The sequence below is a fragment of the Stegostoma tigrinum genome, chromosome 25, assembly GCF_030684315.1.
Source record: "Stegostoma tigrinum isolate sSteTig4 chromosome 25, sSteTig4.hap1, whole genome shotgun sequence".
NCBI classification, from domain to species: Eukaryota; Metazoa; Chordata; class Chondrichthyes; order Orectolobiformes; family Stegostomatidae; genus Stegostoma; species Stegostoma tigrinum.
The window spans coordinates 53,351,689-53,368,984 of NC_081378.1; the positions used below are offsets into that span (position 1 = coordinate 53,351,689).

Sequence of the window (17,296 nt, forward strand, 5' to 3'; positions counted from 1 at the left end):
ACATTAGCCACCCTCCGGTCTTCCGGAACTTCACCAGTGGCTAAAGATGAAGCAAAGATCGCTGCAAGAGCATCTGCAATTCCTTCCCTCGTCTCCCACAATGTCCGATGATGGACATGATGAATACTCAGGGGATTTATCCACCTTAATGCAATCTAAGGCTACAAACGCCTCCTCAATGTCAACGTGTATATTGTCTAAAACATCCCCACTTGTTTCTCTTATTTCCGTAGCATCCATAATTCAGGAGAAATATTCATTAAAAATCTCTCAGTCTCCTGTGGCTCTGCACACAGATGATCTTTGAGGAGACTTATTCTCTCCCTAGCCACCCTTTTACTCTTAATATAGCTAACTTAATATAGCTTTCTCCTTGAATAATGCAAAAAAGAAAATAGTCAGACATGATTTCTCCTTCTTGAAGCCATGCTGACTGCTTGATTATATTCTGTATTTGTAAATTCTCTATAATTACATTTTTCCCAATGGCGGATGTTTGGCTAACTGGTCTATAATGATGTGCTATCTGACTCTTTCCCTTTTTGAGTAAGTGTCCACTATTCATTAATTGCATTACAGCCAATTTAATGTTAATGAAACACGTGTTACAGCAGAACTACTGTCATGTCATCTATTATGAAAAGTCATGCAGAGTACTTAGTCAATTCTACTGCTATTTCCAGGTTTCCCTAATATTATTTGCCCAACCTCATCCTCAAAGAGGCCTTTGTTAGTTTTTAAACCTTGCTGTTTCTTTTTATATACTTTCAGGGTTAATTGCCCATTTTTATCTTTCTTGCTTATTTGCTCATTTGCCCATGGTGTTTATTTGCTGCCTCTTTTTCTGGTCAAATTTTGTTTGTTTTTAAAACTTTCCCAGTCCTCTTACTTACCACTGATCTTTGCCTCATTCTATGTTGATTATCTCATTTTCATAATGTCCTTAACTACTTGGTTAACCATGGTTGGTTTATCCCCTTCCTAGAATCCTCCTTCCCTGCTGGAATATATCTTTGTTGTGAGTTATGAATTATTTTCTTCAACACCTACCATTGGTCAACTAGAGCCTTTTTTGCTAAACTCCTTTACCAGTCCACCCCAGATAATTCTGCCTGCATTCATTTGTGATTACTGTCAATTAGACTTTGTTACTGACTCAAATTTGTCATTCTCCAACTAAGTGCTAAATTCCAGAACTTTATGATCACTGGTTCCGAGGGGATCTTTTACTCAGACCCTATATTAAATGAGCTGGATAACATTTCTTTATTTACAGTAAACAGATGCAGGCAAATTGAGTCTGATTGTTTTTTAATTAATTTATCTAAAAGATTTTGGTTTTCATTGGTTTTCAAGACCCATTGGTTTTCACGTTCCAGAATGAATGAATGAATGATTTTAAATAAAACCCAGGATAAAGTTACCATTGGAATAAGCATTCGCCTTTACTTGATATAAGGTGGGGTAACAGAAATTATGTTCAGTGGTTCTTTCACAGAGGTTCTGAATATATTTTATACGCAAAGTGCTGAATGACCTTACTTGAATTCAGTTACTTTGAGCGTGACACTCCCTTTATTGCACCAGTTAGTTAAATTCATTTTTATTCTAGCCCCTCAATACCTTGGCAGCACAAGGAAGAATTACAATAATGTATATTTTTAATCTAGGAAAGCTTGGAAAAATAACGTTCACAAGAAAAAGGAATTTACAACATAAGCTAGAAATCTAAAATAAACAAAAGATGCTGATATCATTGGGTCAGTCAGCATGTGGGGAGACAGTAGGATGTCAACTTTACAAATTTGTGTTCTGATGCCTGAAACATTGATTCTGAAATCTTTTTATTTCCGATTTGAAATGACCTACTTACCTACTTCCTGCTTTATCTGTGTTTGTGACTAAAATCATGTTTAAGTAGTTTTTAATGTAAGGTTTCAAAATAAATCTGATTATTATTTAATCTGAATATTCTGTCCTCAGAATGATTTTGTTTTAAATAATTCAATGCCTGAAATAAACTGTTATTCCTGTTTTCGTAGAACATGATGCAGCAATGGCAAAATACAGCAAACTGCCCAAGAAAAGAGAAAATGAGAAGGTATTGCGTATTTTACTCACCATAGACCTACAAGATGACTTTAGTAGTGATATTACAGGGACATTATTGAAGGATTCATCTATATTTTGTATTGTAGTCAGTGGGAACTTAATATCAGGCACAAAGTCTGTGCAGGAGAATCAAAATGACCTTGTTACTCAAGATTTATTTCTAGCCCTCCGTCTTTAGATTAGATTAGGTTAGATTCCCTACAGTGTGGAAACAGGCCCTTCGGCCCAACAAGTCCACACCGCCACTTGAAGCATCCCACCCAGACCCATCCCCCTGTAACCCACACACCCCTGAACGCTACGGGCAATTTAGCATGGCTGATCCACTTAGCCTGCGCATCTTTGGACTGTGGGAGGAAACCGGAGCACCCGGAGGAAACCCACGCAGACACGGGGAGGATGTGCAAACTCCACACAGACAGTCACCCGAGGCTGAAATTGAACCTGGGTCCCTGGCGCTGTGAGGCTGCAGTGCTAACCACTGAGCCACGTTGCTGCCCCGAACTTTAGGTAACTTTTTGAACAGATGTTATATATCTTGATTAATATTTTAATGCACTTGAGTCTATCACCTCTGGATCTCCTTTATTCTCACTTCTTTTTCCTTTTCTCTTTACCTCTCTTAGATTTTCCTCTCCTAACAGCATGCCTTCTTTAATTTTGGGTACGTCACCCTCCCAAATCCTTACTTTAAACCCATCAGAGGAGCAGGAAAGTTGATGTTTTGGGACAGGACCCTTCTTTTGAACTGGGGAGGGGAAAGGGAGCTGGGAAATAAATATGAGTGAGAGAGGAGGGATGGGGCTAAGGAAGGTAGGTGGGATAGTGATAGGTGGATTCAGGTAGGAAGTGGGGATTGAGCAGTTGGATGATAGGGCAGATAGGCCGGTGTCAGGTCAAGGAGGCGGGAGGGAGGATGGGTAGGGCTGGAGAAAGGTTGGTAGGGGGTGTTGATGGGTTAGATGCAGGTAGGGGGATTGGTCAGCAGGAAGGGTAGGGCAGATAGGTGCGGATGAAGATGGACAAATTGTGTCGGGTCAAGGAGGCGGGACCACTCCGTAGCTTCCTACCATCCCTTGATGACTTCATTTCCAGCTGCCGTCACGACATCGATCTCAATCTCTCAACCCGTCTCACTCACTCCAACCTCTTCCCCCATGAAATGTGCAGTCCTCCGCTCCAACCTTCAAACCCACAGATAAGGTAGGGAGTGCAGTAGTGGTGTGGCGTACTGACCACTACTTTATTGAGGGCTAAGCTCCAACTCTCTGACACCTCCTCCTACCGCCCCCTTGATTATGACCCCAATCCTGACTACCAAACCATCATCTCTCAGACCATTCGTAATCTCATCACTTCAGGTGACCTCCCACCCACAGCCTCCAACCTTATCATTCCCCAACCCCATACCACCTGGCTCTATCTCCTTCCCAAAAGCCACAAGAGGGACGGAGGGAGAGAGGAGGAGACAGATCTAAGATGGATAGAGGAGAAGATACGTGGAGAGGAGACAGACAGGTTAGAAGGGCGGGGATGGAGCCTGTAGAGGTGAGTATAGGTAGAGAGGTAGGCAGCGGATAGGTCAGTCCGGGGAGGACGGACAGGTCAAGCGGGCGGGATGAGGTTAGTAGGTAGGAAATGGAGGTGTGGCTTGAGGTGGGAGGAGGGGATAGGTGAGAGGAAGAACAGGTTAGGGAGGCAGGGATGAGCTGGGCTAGTTTTGGGATGCACTGGTGGGAGGGGAGATTTTGAAGCTTTCACCGTATTCTTCACCTCTTCCTCCGCTACGTTGATGACTGTATCAGGGTTGCCTCATGCTTCCATGAGGAGCTTGAACAGTTCATCAACTTTACTAACACCTTTCACCCCATCCTCAAATTCCCCTAGACATCTCCGATTCTCCCTCCTCTTCCTGGACCTCTGTCTCCATCTCTGGTAACCGCTTCAACACCGACATCTATTTCAAGCCCACAGACTCTCACAGCTACCCAGAATACACCACCTCGTACCCGCCTTGCTGCAAGAATGCGATCCCTTACCCCCAATTCCTCTGCTGCCAAGATGGAGCATTCCACTCCCGGCCATCCCAGATGTCCTCCTATTTCAAGGATTGTAACTTCCCCCCCCCACCCCTCAGGTGATCAAAAATGCCCTCAACTGCATCTCTTGCATATCCTGCACTTCTGCCCTCAAACCCCCCCTCTCCCAACATAAATAAAGACAGAATATTCCAACCCTCTCGTATCATCCCACAACCTCTGCATCTGGCATATCATTCTCCGCCAGTTCTGCCATGTACAGTATGACCCCACAACCAAAAAGGTATTTCCCTCCCACCCCATCTGCCTTTAGTAGGGACTGCTGAATCCGCAACTCCCTCACCCACTCCACGCTCCCCTTAAGCCCACCACACCAGGCACCTTTCCCTGCACCGCAGGAAGTGCAACACCTGCCTCTCCACCTCCCCATCAAGGCCCAAAGCAAACTTTTCATATTTGACAGGGGTTCACCTGTTCATCCTCCAAACTGGTCTACTATATCTGCTGCTCCCGATATGGCCTCCTCTACATCAGTGAGACCAAGCACAGACTTGGGAACCATTTCGATGAGCATCTGCACTCTTTACACAACAAACAACAACATCTTATGGTTGCAAACCACTTTAAACCATCCCCCCCCCCCAACTCCTTTTGATGACATATCTGTCCTGGGCCTCCAATGCGACAAAGATGCAACACACAACACTTCATATTCCACCTTGGGAGCCTGCAGCCTGATGACTTTGACATAGAATTCACCAGTTTTAAAATCTCCCCATCCCTGGCTTCATCCCATGTCCAAACCTCCCTGACATCCCTACCTCCTTGACAGACACAGCCTGCCCATCATCTTCCCCGTATATCTGCCCTACTCTTCCCCTTGACCAATCTCCTGTACCCCCTACCTGCATCCAAACTGTCACCACCCCCCCCATCTTTCCCTATTCCCATCCATCATTCCTCCTGCCTCCTTGACTCAACACATGTCCATCTTCTGCCCTACCTATCAGTCCCACCCATCCCCCTGACCAATCCCTACCACTCATTACCTGCATCCAACTTATCACCATCTCATCTACCTTTCCCTAGCCCCATCCATCCTCTTTCTTTATTTCCCAGCTCCCTCCCCCCTCCCCATTTCTGAAGGATGGTCCCAACCTGAAAAGTCAACTTCCCCGTTCCTCTGATGCTGCCTGGCCTGCTGTGTTCCTCCAGTTTCACATTGTGTTGACTCTGACTGCAGCATCTGCAGTATTTCCTATCTCTGAGTGATTAAAACCCCCACTCAGCTTCTGTATCTTTTCTATTCTCCTGCCTCTGTCCAGGCCAGACTCCCTCTGAGGTAAGGCTGGAGAATCTCTCTGTGTGTCTCTTGGCATCACCTGAAGAATCTGTGAAAACTATCTAAAATCAACTATGCTGCCTTGCAAGCAGCAATCCCAATTTCCCAGCCTACATTCTGGCCAAGCTTCCTGCAATGTTTCCACTCGAAGAACTAACCTTTCGCATCTCCTTACTATCCCAGTTGCCCCTACCATAGCTGATCCTATCGATTGTCTCAGCATTGGAAAAATACTTGTTAAAGGTTGAGGAGAGACTTGTGCAACAACTCTATCAGCAAGGTGGTGCACTGGGGGCTGAGCTGATTTTTGTGACACTATGTTCTGATTCCATGATTTGTGTATCTTGACGCAGTATGGGAAATGTGGTCTTGTGCATGTACTCTCTTTTCAAAAACTTACAAAAGGTCAACATTTTCCTGAATACAATCTAGAATGCTGAATTCATTAAGTGAAAACGGTTGGGGCTTGAACAGAATGATTGAAAATCCATTGTTACGATGGAATGCAGATACCACTGTGAAATATCTTCATGACTAGAAATAGGTTTGGGAATGTAAAGAACAGTCTTGATTCAGTACAGAAACTGTTTGGTTCTGTGACTGATTTGAATTTCATTCTTGAAAGTTTTCTGGTGATTGATTTATTTTCCTGAATAATTTGACCAGTCTGGAGAAATTTCCAAGAAGTATTTGCCTCTAAAACCTGTAAATAATGTATACTGGTCTAATTCATCTTGTATACTTGAAAATGGAGCGTCAACACAATCAATGCCATTTCCAACTATTACTATTTCTTCTGTCTGGTTTAAACCTACAGACTGTGGCTTCCCTTTCAACTTTCTATAAAATTTCTATCCCATTTTCTTCCTGCAACATTTACTTCACTGCATTTCAATGAGCAAGGAACATTCTGTAGTAATGATGCTACTGATAATGATTTTTGAGTAGTTGCATACAGTTTAGTACACTGGAGCTTGCAGGATGGATATGGGGTTGAGTAGGCAAGTGCCAACACAATCCCTGACTTGAGCATGGACTGGCTGATCTCTCAGCAGATTGTAGAACTAATTTTGCCTCTCTTGCGTCACATATTAGACTGTAATTTGCTGCCTTACAATTCCTAAATGTATCTGTAATTTGTTAATTTCAGGTTACCATAATGAGGGTGTATTCTTTGTTTAACAAATGGCAAAACATGGTATCTAAAACGGCACAGTGAGGGAAACAGGCCGTCTCTATTGTGTATGAACAGGGGAAGTTGCTGTCGAAGTTCGGGATATAAACATCACAGTGACTGAGGAGGGTGAATTAGGGTTGTTGAATTCCATGCCCAATTATGTACAGAAAAACATAAGAAGGACAAGGCAGTCGATGCATAAGAACACCACCAGTTGCAAATTTGTCTCCAAACTCCAGACCATCCTGACTTGGAACCAGCATTCTGACTGCACAGCCACTGAGAAGTTCCACACATACCGATTATGCCAATGCACAGCTTCCACTAGTTGAAGACAAACTAATGAGAACATTTATTGGAACTACTTCACAATTCCATCAGTGTCACTGTTATAAAGACCTGGAAATGCCTTTACTAATACCTTTGTTAGTGTCCCTACACCCTATGGACTACTGTCTAAAGAAGTAGCCCCCACCATCTTCACCAGGGTGTTTGGGGATAGACAATAAATATGCACCTAATTAGCGATGCCCACATCCTGTGAATGAAAGAAAGAGTAGTAGAGCAAGCTTAATGGTTCATATGATCAACTTCTATTGATATTTCTTGTATGATTGTTGTGTTCAATTCCTTATTGTTTGTGTGTCAGAATTGTTTATCACCTTATGATTGAAGCATCTAATGCAGGATTGGAATGGGTGTCCACAGAGCTGAAAGTTCATTTCGGAGATGTTCAATTTAGATTGAGTTTTTATTTGTTTGTTTTCCCTTTCTGTCCTCATTAATTAAAGAGGGAGTGTCATTAAAGGAACAGACATCATTCCTTCCTTACCCTGGCAAACCAACTGTATCTGTAAGATAAGTTAAAAATCAGACATACACAATAGATAATTGGTGTTATGTCACTTCATAATTACAAGGAAATCAGTTCTTAAGAAAATCCTCATTCACAGACAGCTTCTGTTTTTCAGTTGAAGGCGGAGGCAGTAGCAGAAGTAGCGACTGCAAGAAAAAGGCAGCATCAGTCTTCCTTGCAATACTTTTGTGCCTTAAACGCTCTACAATATAGGAAGCGCGTGGCAATGTTGGATCCATTGCTTGGCTTCACACAGGGTCAGGTTAGTAAATGTGTCCGTAAAAAATGTCTGTCACTGCCCTGACATTCCTCATTGCCCTCACGCCAGTTACTGCTCTGATGTCCCTCACTGCCTTAAATTCTGTCAATATCCTACTGTCCATCCTCATCCCAAGGCCTATCCTGAGCCTCTCGTCCATCATGGTCCAAATGTCAGTTGTTATCCTGCAGACTTTCTTCTCTGTCACTCACACTTGTTGACTTGCCTGCGCACTCACTGACTCACTCAGCTTTGTACTTGAGCATGCATTCAGATGCTCACTTGCTCAATCACTCACATGCACTCTCATTGACTCATGCATTCCGTGTCTTTCATGTAGGCACACAGCCTTGTGTGCATGAATTCCTACAGGCACGCGCTTCCACATGCGCTATTGTGCCCACTCCCACACTCAAATGCACACACTCATGGTACTTAGCCACATGTTCCATCGCGCTCACTTATGAGCTAACATACTATTCGGAGATCTAGGGAATACTCTCAAGAGTGTTCTTCTCTTGCTTTTCAACTCTAACCAAGTGGTTTCCGTCCTAGGACCCTCAAGGACATCCATCCTTTCCTCTACAAAGGCTTCCCTAATTATTATTGTTACCCAACTTTCATTTCTCCTACCATATTTTCTGGACATATTCCTGGAATATTAAGCATCCAAATCTCACTATTTTTATTCATGTTTCTATCATTGACACAAGACATAAACTCATAGGATCTAGGAACGGGAGTAGGCAATTCAGCCCTTCGAGCCTCCTCTGCTATTTTATCCTATAATGACTAACCATATTCTGACTCAGCTATTTGTGCTTGTAAGTCACAAATCTTATTTATCACACGTGGTGCACTTATATGCATTCCAAACCCCTCTTTGTACCCACCATACTTTTTAGTCTTTGGTCTGGTCCTGTCCTGCCTAATCTAATCCTCCTTTCTTCCATACAACACACTTATTACTTTACGAATATTATTCAAAGAACAAAGAAAATTACAGCACAGGAACAGGCCCTTCGGCCCTCCAAGCCTGCACCGATCGAGATCTTCTGTCTAAACATGTCATCTATTTTCTAAGGGTTTGTATCCCTTTGCTACCTGCCCATCCGTGTACCTGTCAGATACATCTTAAAAGACATTATCGTGTCTGCGTCTACCACCTCCGCTGGCAATGCGTTCCAGGCACCCACCACCCTCTGCGTAAAGAACTTTCCACGCCCATCTCCCATAAACTTGCCTCCTCTCACTTTGAACTTATGACCCCTAGTAATTGAGTCCCCCGCTCTGGGAAAAAGCTTCTTGCTATCCTCCTTGTCTATACCCCTCATGATTCTGTAGACCTCAACCAGGTCCCCCCTCAATCTCTGTCTTTCTAATGAAAATAATCCTAGTCTACTCAACCTTTCTTCATAGTTAACGTCCTCCATACCAGGCAACATCTGGTGAACCTCCTCTGCACCCTCTCCAAAGCATCCACATCCTTTTGGTAATGTGGTGACCAGAACTGTACGCAGTGCTCGAAATGTGGCCGAACCAAAGTCTTATACAACTGTAACATGACCTGCCAACTCTTGTACTCAATACTCCGTCCGATGAAGGAAAGCATGCCGTATGCCTTCTTGACCACTCAATTGACCTGCGTTGCCCCCTTCAGGGAATAATGGACCTGAACACCCAGATCTCTCTGTACATCAATTTTTTCCAGGACTTTTTGACACCATACTATTCCTCTTTTTAAACTTCTATTGCTGATACTTGTCAATTTAGTAAACTGAACACACTCAACCACATTAATAAGCATCCCCGTAAGAACAAAGAATCCTTTTTTGAATGGGTACTTATGGACCTGTTTATTGATGTCAGGTGTGAATGTAGCCAGAGAATATTTAACAGCTATGTGGTTCCAATTTTTAAGTACAGAGCATTTGAAACTTGTGAGAATACATTTGATTGATCATCTTATGTCTTACAGATCAACTTTTTCAAGATGGGAGTGGAAATGTTTTCAAAGAAACTGGAAGAATTTTTGTCTTCTGTTGCAACCATGGTTCAAAGGTTGTAAATAATTATTTTTGACTTTCCTGATTCCAGAGGTTGATCATTTGGTTGTTTTATAGCTTTCAGAAGAGGAGATACTCAATGTCTCCTTTATTCAATGTGAAAAGCATCAGTTTTCCATATTGACGACTTCCTTTTGATTGTTAGTCAAATATTTAACATGATATGTTGACACTCACCGCTGCACTAAATGTGTTTTATATGTTATCCAATCATCAGTATCCAAGGGCAACTGGATGCAGAGGCTGAAAGCATGAGATTGGCCCAACAGGAGCTACTGTTAGCCAATGAGTCCATCTATATTCCCGATAACAACACTACCACATCAAAACCAGCTAACAGGAACCTTCTTCAAAAGGCTGGCTACCTGAATATTCGAAAGTAAGAGCGTTACAGTTTCATTTTATTCAATCTGAGACTTCTAATACTGAAATTTTGGACTCAAGGCTACGTATTTTGTATCGCTTATAGTTCTGGCCACTACACCACCAGAAGGATGTGCATGCTTTGGACACGGTACAGACAAGGTTTACCAGGCTGTTGCCTGGTCTGGGGTATTTTAGCTATGAAGAAAGGTTGGATAGACTAGGTTTGTTTTCACTGGAATTCAAGAGGTTAAGGGGAAACCTGATATAAGTTTACAAGGTTATGAATGGCATAGATAGAGTGGAAAGTATGAGGCTTTTTCCCCAGGGTGGAGGGGCCAATTGCTAGGTGCCACAGGTTCAAGGCTCGGGGATAGATTTAAAAGAGATGTGAGAGACAGGTCTTTCACACAAAGGGTGGTGATTGCCTGGAATATGCTGCCAGAGGAAGTGATGGAAGCAGACACAATAGCAGCATTTGAGCAGCACTCAGACGAATACGTGAATAGGAAGGGAATAGAGAGATATAGACTGTGTAAGTGAATACAGTTTTAATACGGAAGGGCAAATAATGTCAGTGCAGACTTGGAGGGTCGAAGGGTTGGAGGGTGTTCCTATACTTATTGTTCTTTGTTCTGTGCTCAACCTACCTAACATAGACATAGAACATTACAGCACAGTACAGGCCCTTTGGCCATCGATGTTGTGCCGACCTGTCATACCGATCTGAAGCCCATCTAACCTACACTATTCCATGTACGTCCATATGCTTATCCAATGACGACTTAAATGTACCTAAAGTTGGCAAATCTACTACCTGCCTGTCAATATTTCTCCTGATCTCGCAGCTCCCGAGCTGGTTGAGGCCTTGGCTGGGAAATTGTTTAAACAGCCTTGTTCGAGCCCATGTTCGAGCCTGCCATCCTTTGACTGTACCTCTAAGCACCCAATGTGATGAGAACATAGAATATCATCAAGATCAGAATGGTTCGTTGGACCTGGACTGTGTGTTTAAATGAGACCCTTGCTTAGACAGTGTGTGAATCTCACTGGCTGCTCAAGATGCCTGTAAATATGGTGAGAGAATTGAGTAAGTAGGTTTCTTCGAGCATTTTATCTCTCACCAATCGGATCATTGATGAAGACTGAGATGTTCAGTATTTTGGCTAAAATATTTTGCAGCTAACTGGAGCATCCTTCAAGAGTCTGGCTACCTTAATATTTGAAAGTAGGGTGTTACAATTTTATTGGGAGTGATAAGGCCAAAATGGCCACCACAGATGCAGCCCATGTTCTCAGCTGACCATGACAAGACAGTCTACAAGAAGCAGCTGTGCATTCACTGATGGTCACCCTGTCTGTGGCACTGTAAGTGTGAGTGCTGTGTTGCAATCCAGGGGCTGGTAGGCCATGCTGTTCCCCAGAGGTCAGTACTAGGAAATGGTGCTTTGTTTGCTGTATGACTTAAATATTGAAAGAGATTAACATTTCACAATTTGGTGATGATACTAAACTTGGAAATGAGTCACAGTGTGGCTGATAACACTTAACTGCAAGTGAAGATAACTAGACTAACAGAACAGATAGACTGTTGCTGATGACATTTAGTACAAGGAGGTAGTACATTTTGGCAGAAGGAATAGAGAGATCCAGTGTAGACTTACGGGCATAGTTCTAAAGAATGCGTGGGAACAGAAGTGCTTAGAACTGCATGTGCATTGATCTTTAAAGGTTGCAAGATGTTTTGAGAGACTACTTGTTGGATCTGTGCCTTCATAGGTACTGCATAATTTATATCGAGAATAGCATTTTTGTTACATTTAGCATATAAACAAAGAGCGCTGATAGGAAACATAGATGACAAAGAATCCTCACAGTGTTCGGCGTTTTGCATCAAAGTGGATTATCAAGTAGCATTCTTTCTAAGCTGAGCAGTCATTCACCTGCTTAGAGCTCCTGCGTATACTGAATGTTGTCCAAAGCATTGATTTCCACATGTGGAAGTTGATGTTGTGCACAGATCCTCAGATGTCTACGCAGTGCAATAAACATAGAAGAAATGTAGGTATTGGGTGTTATGATGGAAGGGAATGTTATGCAGACTTTGTAAGGGTCTGTGTTTTTGTTTCCATTCATTGTAAGCATTGTCTCTGTTAAGGTAACTTGGTATAATTACATCTCTTTGCCTTTTTATTCCCTTAGTAAAACAGGCCTGGTGTCTACTTCCTGGGAGAGGTTATATTTCTTTACGCAAGGAGGTAACCTGATGTGTCAGCCACGAGGGGCAGTAGCTGGAGGACTGATCATGGATTTGGACAATTGCTCAGTTATGGCAGTAGATTGTGAGGACAGAAGATACTGTTTCCAGATCACTTCACCTTCAGGAAAAATGTATGTCACAACCACAACATAACATTCTTCAACCAGGTTCACAGCTTTTGCTAAAGTTATCATTTTACTTGCTGTAATATATCTCCAGTTCTGTTATTTATACTTAGGTGTAGTCTTATGGCTGAAGCAAATTTTTAATGTTGAGCTGCCAGTCTGGATATTCATAATTGAAGTATGGAAATCTGAGTAATTTTATTCATAAACTGTGGTCATTTATATGGTAGTTGAAATCATTCATAAATATTAGGCTTCCTTTAGTGACAAAAATAGAAATTTCTGGAAAAGCTTAGCATAGCTGGCTGCATCTATGAAGAGAAATCAGAACTGATGGTAGCTAGGAAAATGTTAGTTTTTATGCAGGCATTAGGGTAGGCGGAGGAGGTAAGGAGTAAATGATGGGTGGGATAGAGCCCAAAAAGAGAGAAACAGCCAGACAAAGGAATGGATAATGATCTGGCTAGGAGCGTGAATAGCTGTTAATGGAGACTGTTAGTGGTTAACAATAGGTTGTGCGTAATAGCAGACTGTGTTAGTGAAAATTTGTAGCTGGGATTGTGGATGGAGTTGTTTGTTAGCTCGCCGAGCCGATTGTTCTGTGGCGTGCAGATGTTTCATTACCACTCCAGGCAACATCATCAGTGTGACCTCTAATTGAAGCGTTGGTCATGTGTCCGTTACAAATTTATATGATCCTCTGGTGTGGTGGGACTTGTCATTTCCAGTTCTGTTTCTCAGGAGCAGTCTGTACACAGGATCTATTTCTGTGCATTTATTAATGGAGTTTATACACACTTATCTCAATACACACAGACAATTAGGGCCATCAGTTTGACTGGGACAAAGTGACTCTACTGGGACAAGTGAACAGTAGACATGCAAGGGAATTTCTGGAGGCCTGGTTCTCAACACAGGACTCCATTAACAAACACATAGAAGTTGACCTCATATACAGACCATTCCTAAAAAAAAAGGACCCTGAAGAAACAAGACCCACTACCATTATTTTATAGCTTCTATCCCAGTACCCAAGTCATTCATAAATGCAGTGAAAAGTTGAGACCCAGGTCCAGATCTTTGCCGATTAGAATTCTTATTATGAACAAAACCAAAGTTGCTGGAAAAGCTCAACAGGTCTGGCAGCATCTGTGGAGGAGAAAACAGAGATAACGTTTCGGGTCTGAAGACCCTTCCTCGGGATTCTTGTTATCCTTGCTTTCTATCTCCTACCACTCAGCCAATTTCCTAACCAGAACAATAATTTACCTTAATTCATGAGTTTCACCTTTAGCTCTCAATCACTTATGAGGGAGTTAGCAATTGCTTTCTGGGAGTATGTGTAAATAATGTTCATGAAAATTCCCATATGCCAATTCCATCATTTCTTCAAAAACTTCAATCAGGTTTGCCAGACATGACATATCTTCTACAAATTCACACTGGCTCTCTCTGGTCAGGTCAATTTTCAAGGTGTCTTTAATTATGTAATTAGGAAGTGTTCTAAAAAAGGATCACTGGACTTGAAACATTAACTCTGCTTTCTCTTCACAGATGTTGCTAGGCCTTTTGAGTTTCTCCAACAGTTTCTGTTTTTGTTCCTGTCTCTTTCTTCTCTTAAATATTGGAATAGGTCCATAGAATTTTCCATCCTAGACTTAATCTCTGCAATAGCAATTGTGCCTGATAGACACCTCTTCCCCAGCTTTAAATACTTACTTTCTCTGCCACCACAGTAGCAGCAGTTTACAAGGTGCACTCCAACTCATTAAGCCATCTTCGACATCATCTTATAAATCCAAGACTTCTAAGAACCGGACGAATGGGAATGCTATCATCATCTGCAGATTCCCTTCTGTGCCACACTCCATTCTGACTTGGATTTATATCACTGTTCCTTCACTGTTACTAGGTCAGAAATAAACTGGAGCTCCCTTCTTGGCGTAGATAACAAAGTGTGAAGCTGGATGAACACAGCAGGCCAAGCAGCATCTTAGGAGCACAAAAGCTGACGTTTCCGGCCGAGACCCTTCATCAGAGAGGGGGATGGGGAGAAGGTTCTGAAATAAATAGGGAGAGAGGGGGAGGCGGACCGAAGATGGATAGAGGAGAAGATAGGTGAAGAGGAGAGTATAGGTGAGGAGGTAGAGAGGGGATAGGTCAGTCCGGGGAGGACGGACAGGTCAAGGAGGCGGGATGAGGTTAGTAGATAGAAAATGGAGGTGCAGCTTGAGGTGGGAGGAGGGGATAGGTGAGAGGAAGAACAGGTTAGGGAGGTGGGGATGAGCTGTGCTGGTTTTGGGATGCAGTGGGGGGTGGGGACGAGCTGTGCTGGTTTTGGGATGCAATGGGGGGTGGGGACAAGCTGGGCTGGTTTTGGGATGCAATGGGGGAAGGGGAGATTTTGAAGCTTGTGAAGTCCGCATTGATTATCTCCTCTCCCTTCTTGGCAACACTATGGGTATACCTAAAGTTCATGGACTGCAACAGTTCAAGAACAGGGCGACACAGTGCTCGGTGGTTAGCACTGCAGCCTCACAGCACCAGCGACTGGGTTCGATTCCAGCCTCAGGCAACTGTCTGTGTGGAGTTTGCACATTCTCCCCATGTCTGCATGGGTTTCCTCCGGGTGCTCCGGTTTACACCCACAGCCCAAAGATGTGCAGGCTCCGTGGATTGGCCATGCTAAATTGCCCGTAGTGTTCAGGGGTGTGTGAGTTTATAGGGGGATGGGTCTGGGTGGGATGCCACAAGGGGCGGTGTGGACTTGTTGGGCCGAAGGGCCTGTTTGCACACTGTAAGGAATCTAATCTAATCAAACTTGGCACACCACCACTTTCTTGAGTGCAGTTCTCATGGGCAATAAATGCTGGCCATTGTCCAGATTCTCTGCTACCATATGGAAAACTCTGGTAACTTGTTTAAACATTATTGCCCTTAACAAATCCAACCTGGCTTTTGTTGCATAAGCAGTTGGTCAAGCAACTGTTTTGTCCTGAATTATCGTGTCTAAAAGCTCCCCCACCATTGAGTTAAAACTGGTTGGACTGTAGGTTTTGCATTTTATTACTGCCAAGTTTTTTGACCAAGGTGTCCTGTGTCAGTGCTGCGAATCAAAGCAAGATTGGAAAATTATGGCCTGTGCCTCTCCAAATCCTACATTCTGACTTCACCAACCTTGGACGTGTCACATCAGTCCAAATGCCTTGTCAGTTTTATACAGGCGGTATGTCTAAAATCTTCCCCTTATCAATTTTAAACTCTTCGCATATGCAAATTACTACGCCTTTCACCACCGTGTAGGCAGCATCTTATAGTAAAGATAGATTTCATATTTCAGTTGTTCTCCTGTCTTCATACATAAATACCTTTTTTGGTTACTAATTGACTCCAGTTCTCTTTGTCACTTACATGTTACCTGTACTTACTCTGTTGCCATCCAGTATTCTCACTATCACTGCTGTGTTACTGCTGTCAACCCACTGTGTTCCTGCTGTTTACAGTCACCACTGCCAGTTACTGGTCTTTGCATCGTCACTGTTCTGTGTTCCTGCTCTTGTTGTCACCACTCTGCATTCTTAACTGTACGGTACTGCTGCTGTCTGTTCTTGCTCTTTACTCTGTGACCATTCCTTACCCCTTAGTCTTTGCACTGTCATCGCTCTGCGTCCCTGTTCATTAAGCTGTTCAGCTCCTCAGGCTTTGTCCGCTATTCAGTGAGATCATGGCCGATCTGTGTCCTAACTCCATACGCCTGTGACCCACGTCCCTTTAACACCTTTGCTTAAAATAAACTTTGATTTAAAATTAAGAACTAATCCAGCATCCACTGCTATTTGTGAAAGAGATTTCCAAACCGCTACCATCCATTGTGTGTATAAATGCTTCCTAACATCTCCACTGGACACTCAGCTGATTCTCAGACTGTGCCCCCGGTTCTGGACTCCTCAACCAGTCGAAATAGTTTATCTTTATCTACCCTATCTCCTGCTAATATCTTGAAGCTTTTGATCAGATTATCTCTCAACCTTCCGAATTCTACAGAAAGCAGGCTTAATTTGTACAATCTCTCCTCACAACCTAACCTCTGAAATCCAGGTAAGATTCTTGTGAAGATAATAAAATGTGAGGCTGGATGAACACAGCAGGCCAAGCAGCATCTCAGGAGCTCAAAAGCTGACGTTTCAGGCCTAGACCCTTCTTCAGAGAGGGGGATGGGGAGAGGGAACTGGAATAAATAGGGAGAGAGGGGGAGGCGGACCGAAGATGGAGAGTAAAGAAGATAGGTGGAGAGAGTATAGGTGGGGAGGTAGGGAGGGGATAGGTCAGTCCAGGGAAGACGGACAGGTCAAGGAGGTGGGATGAGGTTAGTAGGTAGATGGGGGTGCGGCTTGGGGCGGGAGGAAGGGATAGGTGAGAGGAAGAACCGGTTAGGGAGACAGAGACAGGTTGGACTGGTTTTGGGATGCAGTGGGTGGGGGGGAAGAGCTGGGCTGGTTGTGTGGTGCAGTGGGGGGAGGGGACGAACTGGGCTGGTTTAGGGATGCAGTAGGGGAAGGGGAGATTTTGAAACTGGTGAAGTCCACATTGATACCCTATGGCTGCAGGGTTCCCAGGCGGAATATGAGTTGCTGTTCCTGCAACCTTCGGGTGGCATCATTATCTAAGATTCTTGTGAACTAATGTCCAACTCCCTC

General features: G+C 43.4%; 1 protein-coding gene across 2 annotated transcripts in view; it reads left to right on the top strand.

Moving 5' to 3' along the window:
* appl2 (adaptor protein, phosphotyrosine interaction, PH domain and leucine zipper containing 2) overlaps positions 1 to 17,296 on the top strand; it is a 113,117-nt gene that overhangs the window by 60,251 nt on the left and 35,570 nt on the right. For both annotated transcript variants that reach the window (XM_048554506.2, XM_048554507.2), the window contains 5 exons: positions 2,043 to 2,101; positions 7,642 to 7,788; positions 9,764 to 9,846; positions 10,069 to 10,230; positions 12,417 to 12,605. In XM_048554506.2, coding sequence (XP_048410463.1) covers positions 2,043 to 2,101; positions 7,642 to 7,788; positions 9,764 to 9,846; positions 10,069 to 10,230; positions 12,417 to 12,605 — 640 coding nt within the window. The remainder of the gene's footprint in view (positions 1 to 2,042; positions 2,102 to 7,641; positions 7,789 to 9,763; positions 9,847 to 10,068; positions 10,231 to 12,416; positions 12,606 to 17,296) is intronic.